The 13,225-nt window shown below is 35.2% G+C and overlaps 1 protein-coding gene across 5 annotated transcripts in view; it reads left to right on the top strand.

Annotated features, from left to right (window-relative positions):
• The window catches only part of LOC133520545 (dual specificity protein phosphatase CDC14B-like), a 43,355-nt gene that overhangs the window by 23,125 nt on the left and 7,005 nt on the right, over positions 1 to 13,225 (top strand). For 2 of the 5 annotated variants that reach the window (XM_061855063.1, XM_061855029.1), the window contains 5 exons: positions 2,116 to 2,263; positions 2,651 to 2,740; positions 2,955 to 3,105; positions 6,173 to 6,364; positions 12,050 to 12,222. In XM_061855063.1, coding sequence (XP_061711047.1) covers positions 2,116 to 2,263; positions 2,651 to 2,740; positions 2,955 to 3,105; positions 6,173 to 6,364; positions 12,050 to 12,222 — 754 coding nt within the window. The remainder of the gene's footprint in view (positions 1 to 2,115; positions 2,264 to 2,650; positions 2,741 to 2,954; positions 3,106 to 6,172; positions 6,365 to 12,049; positions 12,223 to 13,225) is intronic. The other 3 variants (XM_061855037.1, XM_061855056.1, XM_061855047.1) reach the window with 3 other exon arrangements.

The raw sequence follows: 13,225 nt of genomic DNA, 5'->3' as shown, positions 1-13,225 counted from the left end.
CAGACAACTTAATAAGAACAGTTTTTCAATATTAAAAAATAAACGTGTTATGATGATCACTTCATCATCATAACACGTAAGTAATTAATATGAAATATGCATATATTTATTATTCTTACATTAACAGTAGGCTTTTATGTTAATTACGACTTTTATAGGAAACTAACATTAAGACTCATCAATAAGTAGTCATGAATTGGAACAGGTGGAAAAGTAAAAAGCACTAGTTCGCGAAATCCAACTTTCCGCACGCTAAACAGCTAATACGTAAAGTAGCACTTTTTGAGCAACTGTATTAAAAATTAATATTTCTGACGTCAGGATGGCGTCCTTTTTTGTTAAATATCTCGTTTCATGGAGAGGTACACTCATTTCTATTCATAGTTTCCAGAGGTACACTGAAGGTACAATATAAATACATCTATTTTGCCTGAAACAATGCACGATTTCATAGGTCCACCCGCCAACCTGTCGTCAGGTTGGCGGGTGGACCTATAAAATCGTCCTTTGTACCACACTAAAAGTATGCAGTAATATTGTACCTTCAGTGTACCTCTGTAAACCTTTTATAGAAATCAGTATATCTATACCTAAAACGAGCTAGGCTCAAAACAAGGTCAGAATGGCGGGTTGGCCCTTTTTTAGGGTTCCGTAGTCAACTAGGAACCCTTATAGTTTCGCCATGTCCGTCTGTCTGTCTGTCTGTCTGTCCGAGGCTTTGCTCCGTGGTCGTTAGTGCTAGAAAGGTGAAATTTGGCATGAATATATAAATCAATAAAGCCGACAAAGTCGTACAATAAAATATAAAAATTTAATTTTTTTTAGGGTACCTCCCCTACACGTAAAGTGGGGGTGAATTTTTTTTTTCGCTTCAACCCTAGAGTTTGGGGTATCGTTGGAAAGGTCTTTCAAAACTAATAAGGGTTTTCAAGGAACATTTTTTGATAAAGTGAATATATTCGGAGATAATCGCTTCGAAAGAAAAAATAAATGTGTCCCCCCCCCTCTAACTTTTGAACCATAGGTCCAAAAAATATGAAAAAAAATCGTGGAAGTAGAGCTTAAGAAAGACATTAAATGAAAACTATAGCGGGCATGATCAGTTTAGCTGTTTTTGAGTTATCGCAAAAAGTTTTCCCTTCATAGTAAAAATACTTACTACTGATTATGCAAATTTGCCTATTTGTTTAACTCGGGTTAAAGGTACCGTTTCATCCCTTGGTTAACAATTTAATATAGTTTAAGCTCCAGTTTAGCTTATTGTGACGGAAGAGTAACTACGGAACCCTACACTGAGCGTGGCCCGACATGCTCTTGGCCGGTTTTTTGTTAAATAAATAACTCGTTTTAGGGAGAGGTAGACCGAAGGTACAATATACTTATAAATATTTCGTTGAAATTCGCTGAGGTCCACCCGCCATCCTGACACTCACCTTGAATAATATGACGGATGATCGCTAGTCAAATGGCGTGTTTAAAGGTTGCCTAGTAATTTGATTATCCTCCGATAAATATAATGTTTTGTAGGAAAAATTTTGGGGTTAAATGCTGACTATGGTAAACAAAATATATGGGAAATATTTCCCTCGGCGTGGTTATGAGTTAACAAATTAACACGTTAACAGTCCCCATACAAAATGTTTTAATTTCCTCGTAAGTCAGAGCAAATTACTTCAATCAAACGTCCATGCTCAACATATGGGCCACCAGGTACGCACTCGGGTTAATAAGTACAATATCTTATTGAATGCTGCTGTCTAACTGTTAAAATACTAGAATTCAAATTAAGGCAGATTAAAAAATATCTCCCTATTAGGTTTGTCAAAGGCGTGTTTGCTGTATCTTAGTGACCCATAGGTATGTGGGGTACGGACTTGCGGAGTAGTTCGTCGTGACCCATATATTGGTCACTGGACTGTGAAAGTTTTAATAAGTTAAGAACCCGAACTATGATAGTTATCTCCTTTTTCAAATGAGTCGGTAGTACATTTTATAGGCAAATTTATTCATAATTATGGCAAGGCATATGAATTACACAATACTATGTTAAATTTATAATACATACTAAATTTTTCGATAAAGTTAATTCATAAATAGTCGATTTACTTTAATCAGAGACCAGAACGAACGGAGCCGGAGCACCACGCGGCGCGGCGGAGACTCCGGCGAGCGTGCCACGAATCCGTCTTCCTACGCTAACACCAGATCTGTGGCCACGACGAAAACCAACACTAGTTTTAAAGGCAGACCTAGTTTCACCAATGTTAGTTTACTCCATTGATCACACCTTATCGTTATACCTGACGATATTACTACGTGACCCGTATAAAATTCATCTTCAGCCGAATGAAGTAGATACATATAATACCATAAAATGCGCTTACTTTGCTCCCCACTGGATGATTGTGCTCCAACAATTTTGATATATAACTACATTAAAATTATATTTAAGTGTTACAATACGATAGTGGTCTAGTTTAAATTGGCGTATATGTCAACATACCTACTAGCACTTTATAATATTAAAACTTACATTAAATTTTGAATTATGGAGCAAAATAGGTACATTTTATGGCAACTAAATAAAAAATAAATATAATAATGATGATTTCTACAAATATTCAATCGGTGCTTGACTTGTTTCTTCCAGTATACGAGTATTTGCGTAAGAAATGTGAAAGCTTCTCGTCCTATTAACCCGTCTCCATCGCCAACCAGATTGAAAGCAGCTGATAAAAAGGTAAATTATTCAATGACAATGTCTCTTCGTTTAAGTATAAGTATTAAAACGTAATGCTTATGTAAATATCATTACCTCCTAGTTGTATTAACTTCAAATAAATTATACTATTGTCGTACTTGTTCTAAAAATAATGTTTGGGTAAAAAGCAATATCTGTCTTTCTAAAGTTATTCGTCATAATTTTCGTTTTGTCTACTTACTTATGTTTTCAGAATACCTCTGTAAAAGGCAAAGAAGCATGTAACACCGCCAGTAGATACGAAAGATTGAATAAATTATGCCATGCCCTCACTGTGACTCCGCATAATGCCAACAGAGTGACTTCCACCGCCAACGAAAAGACCACTGCGATGTATAGCACAGGTAAGTATTAATGAGCAGATTTTTTTTATTTTGTTGTCGTTTTATAATTTTTGACAGATTATGATAAAAATGTTGTGGATATAAGTATGAGTTCCCTATTTTGTACGAGATGTTTTTTTTATGTCAATTGTATAATTCGCTAAATAATACCGATACCTCTCCAATTAGCTGACCAAGGGCGGGTTTAAATCCAGCAAGCTGTACCCGCACCTTTTTCATTAAGTACTTACACAATCAAATTGTTGGACATTGTTGAGATAAATACTTACCTACGCTTTGTACCTAAGATGGGCTACTTAGTACTTACCTACCTAACATTTATACCTATGAACTGCTGTCTGTAAAAAGTAATGAAATAAACGTATTAGTATGTTTATGCGCAAATTCACGTGAAAACGGTACCGTATGTCCTACAAAATCTTCCACTAAGCCACGGGTTTTTACATACATGTTTTTTGTCCCAAATTCAGAGTTCGTGTTTATTCCGATCAGAATGAGAACCTACCAAATATTATCAAAATGTGACAAAGGAATAAAATTTTCAAAAAATAAAAATCGGCCCTAATAAAATAACATAATTAGTTACCCGATATTAATGAATATTTTAAAAATCACACTAGTAAAACCGGCCAAGTGCGAGTCGGACTCGCGCACGAAGGGTTCCGTACCATTATCTCAAGCAGAATTGTGAACAGCGCCTTCTATTGGTATCCATCTATGTGGTATTGGTGTGTATGTTGGTTTTTTGGGATAATTCGTTATTATGTGAACCGATTTCAACAATTTTATCGAAAGAAAGTGTTTCTAATGTAATTTCACAGAAATTTCAAGTATAATAAACACCCGCAAAGGAGGTTAAATAGTAAATAAAATTAGAATATGTTTTTTGATAATTAAAAAAAAAGTTATTAAAATGGAGGTGTGATTATATTTTCCTGTAATATATAGGATAATGTTAATGTTATATAAAAAAATATATAATTTTCCATTGGTAAACTTCGAAGATAAGGGGGTGGGAATGGTACTTTTTTTCACATTTTCCTACAAAAATCTTTATTCCACTATGAAAAAAAAATTGTTTTGGAATATTCAATTTGAGCTCTTTTCTTTCAGATGATATCCCACTTGACCAAATAACTAGACTTTTAAATTTTGCCGCCTCTTTATATCGGTCATGGGTTAGCGTTGTTCTTGACTATTCGAAATTTCAAATCGATAGCTCTAGTAGTTCTCGAAGTATTTGGTAATGTGACAGACAGACCGACGAACAGAATTGCACCATAAGGGTTCCTTTTTGGTACGGAACCCTAAAACACGTACCTTCTTCTGTTCATAAAAGAAAAATGTGATAGCTATGTATAGGATGCATACAGAGTTCTAAGTTTCAACTTGAGTCCCCATTTTCCTCTCTGGTTAACATTACAGAATAGTACATTTCGATGCTAGTGCGGAAAGTATGTTATCACTTCACGAGTACCGAGTCATAAAACTCAAAACTTATAAAATTTTAGTCTTGCAGACCTTTGACGCCTTTTTTTAAATAACGATATTCATTCTTATTAATTGTTAATTATCAATCACATTTTCAATTTACATTACCTATTAATTATTAAATTTGATTCAAGTTTTTAATGGTTTGAAACTATAATCAATTATTCTTTTCATTTGTTAATTGTTCGAAATAATAGTACATTTCGATACTAGTGCGGAAAGAGTGTCATTACCCCACGAGTATCGAGATATGAGAGATGGCAAGACTCGGAACGAGTGAAGAATGACATTTCCTCGCACGTGTATCTAACGACGTTTTTTAATACAGTTGCGAAAAAATAAGAAAAACAGCTAGTACCTTTTTTATGCATGTTCTATAAGACAGAAACAATTGTAAATATATAATATTGTACTATTATTACCTAAGTATCGTTATTTACGATTATTTGTGTATCGTATATTTAAATTGTATGAAAACAATATCGAATGTTGGCTTTGAAAACATAAAACGCCTCTGCTTTGACAGGCGTTTCGGCAGCTATTCCGTTCCATTCAAACAACTTATTAAGAACGGTTTTTCAATATTCAATATTAAAAATTAAACGTATTATAATGATGAAGAGGTAAGTAATAAACTATGAAATATGCTTATATTTATTATTTTTACATTTACAGTAGGTTTTTAGGTTGATTACGACTTTTAAAGGAAACTAACATCATCACTCATCAATTGTAGTCATGAATTGGAACAAGTGGAAAAGTAAAAATCACTAGTTCGCGTAATCCAACTTTCCGCACGCTAACAGCTACGTAAAGTAGCACTTTTCGAGCAACTGTATTAAAAATACTTTTTCATATCTTTTTCTTTCCTGCTAGGAGGGATTAAAGTGATAATGTTCTGTTCTAGAACACGTTTTTATTTCTATTTTGAATATGTTTTACCTAAGTAATATTTTGGAATATAATAATTTCCTCATAGGTGATGTGATAAGCAGCAGTATGTGTCACATGGTAACAAAGTAATTTCCACATTAGGCGTTAACCCTTGAATCTCTCACGACGCTCAGGATTCTATTTTAGATACTTACAATTATAGAAACCTTCGCTTTGCTTAGGATTCAATGTTCGCCCTCACCGTAAAAATATCATTTTGCTCCCTTGTGACACAATCTACTAATGTATTAAGCAATTTGATGTATATTAACCAGATATATGTCCCTTCGTTTGATTTTTATATTTATTGTACAAGTTAGGAGCTTTTAAAATTTGGAATTATTACAATTTGTTTTTCGCTCATAACTCTAATAATAATCAAACAGTCGAACGAGGGGGCCATAATGATTATACCAAAGTCCAATAATAATAGTCCATTAGTAATATCCAGGGAGGAAAATGGTGACTACGTTTTTATGGAGAACTGAACGTCCACTATACGTACGTACATCTTAATATTGGTATTTATCGCAAATTAAACTTATTTGGATGCCATGGACCAAAAACGTGTCAGGAAAATTCTGAGATACAGCCAACAGACTTTAGGTCATCTAACCTAAGTAAACTCAATTTGACAATGCAGCTGCATCCCGCGGCTCGGTCCAGTCGAACCCACGGCGCAGGCTCGGCCGCAGCCCGAGCCCCAGCCCGGCACGTGTGCTGGAGCACTCGCGCGCCACCAACACGCCGAGCACCAGCAACAATGGCAGCAGAGGATTTCTCTCCAGAGATACCTCCAAGACTTCGTTGAAGAAAGCTCTGTCTAAGCTCAAATGTTAGTTTGACAAGCCTATCGAATAGATTACGAACAACTGGACTTCATTGTTGTTATTTGAGTTCGATGTCTGATTATTCCTTACTTAATCAAGGCTAGCTCACGTCTTGTGGGTATTGGCCGGGTGCACGATGCAGTGCCACAACATTTTTTTAGCACAATGACTACAATGAGCGCAACAAAACAAAGATTATTCTTTAAAATATTTTTTCTACTCGTCGACTGTAACTTATAATATTCTTTTCGATACGCTGTGTAATCATTTAATTGATGTTAAAGGCCAATGATGAGTCAACTATAAACAATTTAAGCAATCACGTGCCACCGCGCTCCCATAGAAAAGACATAATAGGGCAACTATTTCATGTGCTTATTCATTCAAGGCACGTTTGTCTTTTGTACTACATTTTTGTGTACTGAGATACTTGTGGGTAAACTTATGTATGATATGTGGGTAGGGGAGATTAACAATAAACAGTCTTAGCAATGCACTCGTTGTTTTAATACATCATCCTGCCCAAATAAGTAATTTACATGGTGCTGTCGATGGGATCATTGCTAAGACTTTGGGTTTTATAGGTAAAGAAGTAATATTTTTCGCCATTAGCCTCGAGAGTATGAGAGCATTTATCTTATACGGGCTACGGAGACTGCTTACCATCAGGCGGGCCGTACGCTTGATTGCCATCGACGTAGTATAAAAAAAATCTTATTAATTGTAAATTGAGCTAATTGTGACGTTATCTATGAAACCTGGATCTTTTGTCAAGGGCGCTTACGCAACACTGCGTAGCGCAGCGTTGTATTTGTATAGGAGCATCGTTGATAATGGCGTAAGCGCCATCGACAATAAAGTCCCCTTCAATAAATAACGTCCCAATTATACAAACGAACAAACAAATCAGTTGAAGACCGATTTTTTTATCACTTTTAAGGCAATTTACTGAAACAGCAATCGACTTATAATGAAACGAATACTTAACTAATTAACTTATAATTAATTCGACGTTTAATTAATTATTGATAAAGGAACTCCATATTTATAGTGTTTTTATTAGTATTGAATGCTAACCAAATTTTGGTGGTAACTACTGGGAAAAAAAATCCCACCTTTTACCAGTGGTAACTACTGGGAAAAAAAAATCCAGTAGTTACTACTGGTAACAACTTGGTGGTAACTAGTGGGAATAACCCGACGACACGTATGAAAACGTAAAGCGTAAAGCTTTTAAGAATAAAAACTTCTCAGATTTTAATGAATAACTTTTATGTTATCACGTTTATCTTACCGTAACAGTAATGGACCTAATAGATAGTCCCTATCAGCGGCTTTCAATAACTGTAAATTATAAAGGGTCTAGCCGCAATCCTATAGTGAAACTGCCCCTGGCTGAAATGTATACCTTTCTTAGAAGCGTTAATTGGTCTTATTATAAGATATCATTTTACAATATTTCAAGCCTGGAATCCCCTTGGTTTGGATAAAAAAAAAAATATATAAAATCTTTTTTAATTTTTCTAAGCTAAACTAATGGTTAGATTTCTTTGAAATTCGGATTATACATGGCACTAATAGCAATACATTAAAAAAAAATCAAGGTTCTAACTTATTTACAAAGGCCTAAAAAAATATTTTTTTTTGTATAAAATTTTATTTTATTATTTACAAGAGGGCGACAACCTCAATTTTTAGGTATTTAATGCACAATACAATATTGTATGAAATATATTTTTTTCATAAAAATCCATCTGTGGCAACAAGATAAAAATGTCTTACTAATGCAGGCCATTCGTCTTACGACCATTAACCGTAAAATACATATACATTCTCGGCATATGTCTAACAAGGAAGGGTCCCCAACTGTCCGACTCCGATTTGATTCATTTTGATATATGTTATAGAGTAGTCTAAAATAACGGACACGTATTTTTTTTTAGCTGCTCAAATGGATTTTTATACATAACATAAAATGAAATTGTAACATTAGTTAAACATTTACATACACACACACAGACACATACGCGCGCGCAAACACACACACACACACACACAGAGAGAGACATGCACACAAATACACAATCACTATCACGCACACACAAACGCACCCAACTACAGGTTCCTATTTAGCCGTAAGGCTATTATTACTACAACTGCTCTGTCGTCGTAATGCGTAATAAGTACTTCTAGTTTTTAAGTTAGAGATAATGAATTAGATAGTTACAATTGTTACAAACAACCACTGTTTATTATGGAGGAGCGGGACTTCCTGACACAGGTATTTCTTACCTACTATAAGACCCAACCTTGTTTGTCATATGTGTACCCAACATTTATGAAATAAATCATTTTCATTTTCATTGTATTGTGCATTAAATACCTAAAAATTGAGGTTGTCGCCCTCTTGTAAATAATTAAAAAAAAAATTAACCAAAAAAAAAAGATTTTTTCAGGCCTTGTAAATAAGTTAGAACCTTGATTTTTTAGGGTTCCGTAGCCAAATGGCCAAAAACGGAACCCTTATAGATTCGTCATGTCCGTCTGTCTGTCCGATTCTGTCACAGCCACTTTTTTCCGAAACTATAAAAGCTATACTGTTCAAACTTGGTAAGTAGATGTATTCTATGAACCGCATTATGATGTTTACACAAAAATAGAAAAAAACAATACGTTTTGGGGGTTCCCCATACTTAGAACTGAAACTCAAAAAATCTTTTTTCATCAAACCCATACGTGTGGGGTATCTATGGATAGGTCTTTAAAAATGATATTGAGGTTTCTAATATCATTTTTTTCAAAACTGAATAGTTTGCGCGAGAGACACTTCCAAAGTGGTAAAAAGTGTGTCCCCCCCCCCCCCCGTAACTTCTAAAATAACAGAATGAAAAATCTAAAAAAAATATATGATATACATTGCCATGCAAACTTCCACCGAAAATTGGTTCGAAAGAGATCTAGTAAGTAGTTTTTTTTTAATACGTCATAAAAATTAAAAAATTTTTTTTTTTTTTTCATCAAACCCATACGTGTGGGGTATCTAGGGATAGGTCTTCAAAAATGATATTTAGGTTTCTAATATCATTTTTTTCTAAACTGAATAGTTTGCGCGAGAGCCACTTCCAAAGTGAAAAAATGTGTCCCCCCCCCCCCCCCCTGTAACTTCTAAAATAACAGATTGAAAAATCTAAAAAAAATATATGATATACATTACCATGCAAACTTCCAACGAAAATTGGTTTGAACCAGATCTAGTAAGTAGTTTTTTTTAATACGTCATAAATGGTACGGAACCCTTCATGGGCGAGTCCGAATCGCACTTGGCCGCTTTTTTTTTAAATGTATTGCTATTAGTCCATGTATAATCCGAATTTCAAAGAAATCTAACCATTAGTTTAGCTTGGAAAAATTAAAAAAGATTTTATATATATATTTTTTTTTATCCAAATCAAGGGGATTCCAGGCTTGAAATATTGTAAAATGATATCTTATAATAAGACCAATTAACGCTTCTAAGAAAGGTATACATTTCAGCCAGGGGCAGTTTCACTATAGGATTGCGGCTAGACCCTTTATAACTAATATTACAATCACTTATGCTTTATTAACAAGCAAGAATTAACTCCGTGTTGACATAAGTAATTATGCAAGATCAAGCGCTGCGATCGTTTTCGTTTGCCCGCCAAGCCCTCTGCACCCGGCCAATAAAAACCAAGAGTTGGCAATACTCCAGCGTTTATGAAATATATTTGTTTTTATGTTCAAGACTTCATGGTTCCCAGCAGTGTTGGCCGAAACGTTATGGAATTAACCATTATTGGCCATTAACCATTATAGATTTACCCGCCCGTAACGGTTTACGGCTCAATTAATAATGGTTAATTGCAATAAACGTTCGGCCAACACTGGTTCTCAGTTTGGCACTCCCTCTTATAAAGCAGTCACATTCATATTTCTTGATTGAAAGGTACTATGTTGGAATAATTGCGGACTATTTTTCGACAAGTTGGTAAGCCTGCACGGTTTATTTCTTTTAATAATTCTTGTAAGGTTTTTTTGGAATTTTATGCTCCTATTAGTAAGCAGAGCTCGGAATTTCCGCTGCTGACTGTCGGAATCTAGAAACATTTTTATCAACACCGATAGATGTGTAATAGGAGAAAAACCAGTCCACCAAATAAAATATATATGAATATGATAAACAAAATTGCGTGAGGTTATATATAAAATTAGATAGAAAAGTAATCGAAATTCACGTCAAGTCAATACACACAGCAACACATGACATTTTACCTCACGTTTCTGATAATTTCTCAACATTCTCTGGGAGTGAACAGTTTTGTTTATCAAACTATATGCTTAATATAATAAAGTACCTATATGATATTGAGATTTAGACATATGTTTTATGAAACAATTCCTTAACTTTACCACTTTTTTGCATAATTTAATTTTTTTAAACTAACTATTTATAAAATAATGTAAAAATCGGCATATTTTTCAATTTATAATAATACTCGTTATCGATGTATAATAATAAGTATTAACCCTTCTCCAGGCATAGTACGATTTATCGACCACATACGCGACGGTACAATTTCAACTTTAGCATTCCGATTTAGGGTTCAAATTAGGGTGCACTTTCGGGCAATGTGACTTGTCTTCAAATGAATCATCAAAGGTGGACAAGATCACAATATTTGGAGTTTTTGGAAAAACCTTGTAGATTGGTGGGGCCTGGAAAAGGGTTAAGTGTACTTTGCATCAGACTTTTGTTGTACAATATACCGTTATTACTTTATAAGCACTCAAAGTCAGTGTTAAAAATTTTTTTGGTAGGAAAAGTGCAGACGTTCTCGGGTTATGTACGGATTAAAGACTGTATCCTGCCCGCGTAGCCAATATGCCAATCGCTAACGCTCGGTAGCGAACGAAACGCAACTTTCACTGTCGCATAAATATGGAAGAGTGGAGGAATGGAAATATGGAGACGCTACGCTACGGAGCGTTAACGATTGGCGTGTTGGCTACGCGGGTGCGAACGCCGCGCGTGTGGTGTCACGTATGTGTAAGCGTCTTTGACATTTCGTACAAAGTTCTATGGCTCGAAATGGCACTTTAACGCCCGCCAAAATGCATTTAAACCGGTTAACTCGTTGCTTAAAATGTATGTGACTTAGCGCCACTTGCACTACCTAATAAACCCGCGGTTAACCGGTTAAAGCTGGAGTTACCATGGTTACCAGTACAATTGACACTGGGTTAGCCGTTCAACCGGTTAACCCCGAGTTAGTGGGATGGTGCAAGTGGCGCCTCGTGTGATATTGAAGCCAAAAAAATAGTCATTTTTTGTTTTAATGTTAAGTTGACGATCTTTTAGTGAAAGCCTTTGTTTTATCCTTTTATGTAAAATACTGTCTTTTTCTTTAAGAAATAAATAAATCTAATCTAATCTAATCTAGTGTTGAAATGTCTGTGGCTTTCAATCGAAAATAACACTTAATTTTAGGTATCTGCATCTGCTTATCCCCACTTATTCCAGATCCGCACTTGTCAAATTATACCTAACTGTTAAGAACTCTTTGAAGTTATTATTATTTTGTTTTAGTTAGTAGGTAGGTACTTATATTAGTTGATATTTGTTTCAAAATAATGGGGGGACTTTGTTGGTTATACTCAAGTGTTGACAGTATTTTCAGGTGTAGACAGTCCGCGGGACGGGTCGCTCGGCGGGCACTCCGTGGGCGCAGGCTCGCTGGGCGCGCGCCGCGACGCGCCCGCGCCCGTGTTGCAGCGCTCGCCGCGCGTGCGTTCTGACGAGCGAACCATCGCCACGCAGGGAGACATGCTCAATAGCATAAAAGTAATACATTTACTATACTTAGTTTAGCGAGGGTCTCCAAAATAAGTTAAAAAAAAAACATTCGTTTCATATTTTGGCACATATAGTAAAAATACAAAATTAAATAATACCTGCCATACCCATACAATCCTAGATCCATTTCCAGTCAAGTACAACTGCCCAATCGCTGTACCAGTCTCAATTTAAGTCCAGTCAGTAGGTAATGAGACGAATCCGTGTAACCGTTGTAATCATCATTGGTTAAATCCAAATGTTACAAATAGGTATTAATTAGATTCCACGACATTGAAATGCCACTTTAATTTTAAGGTAAATTTGTCTCACGCTACAAAATCTAATATCGCTTACTGTTTTTAAGCATCAAAGCATGTTCGTGGTGCTGAGGTCAAAATTAAACAATCATGCTTACCTACTGTTGATCAGCGGTATAATTTTCGCTCACAATACTGCGTACAATGCATGTAACTTAATCTAGTCAATGAATTGGTTTACCAGTAACTGTTACACTGACGCATACATACAATTATTAAACCACTAAGAGCTTAGTGTACAATAACATTAAGGTAAACACTGCATGCAAACTAAAATGTTGTATTGCCAAACGAAATTTAATTGAATTACCAACTAATTACTTAACTACTATTTTGTGAAGCTGACGTTTAAGCTTCTTTAAAGGAGTGCAAAACATATCAATGTTGTTGTTGTTATGCAACTTACATACTCGTAGTCTTGGGATTGGGGAATTAGAGCCTAGCACAGTTGTGATACGAGTAATTATATTAAATCTAAAAGATTTCTTCTATTTTCTTATGTTTTCATTTTAAAATGTTTAAGACGAGCAGTATAACTTTCCTCCCGCTGTTACCTGTAGAGTATGCTAACTGGTTCAGAAGTCGTTTTTGAATTATTTATATCCGTAGACTGTGCACTGCGTAATGAGGGCGCCACAACTCCATGGTTCATAAGTTAGAACCTTTTAACCCTTGGGTCTAAAATATGAACC

The sequence above is a fragment of the Cydia pomonella genome, chromosome 1 (assembly GCF_033807575.1).
Source record: "Cydia pomonella isolate Wapato2018A chromosome 1, ilCydPomo1, whole genome shotgun sequence".
Taxonomy (NCBI): Eukaryota; Metazoa; Arthropoda; class Insecta; order Lepidoptera; family Tortricidae; genus Cydia; species Cydia pomonella.
The sequence above is the reverse complement of the archived record's forward strand: the minus strand, read 5'-3'. Positions and strand labels throughout refer to the sequence as shown.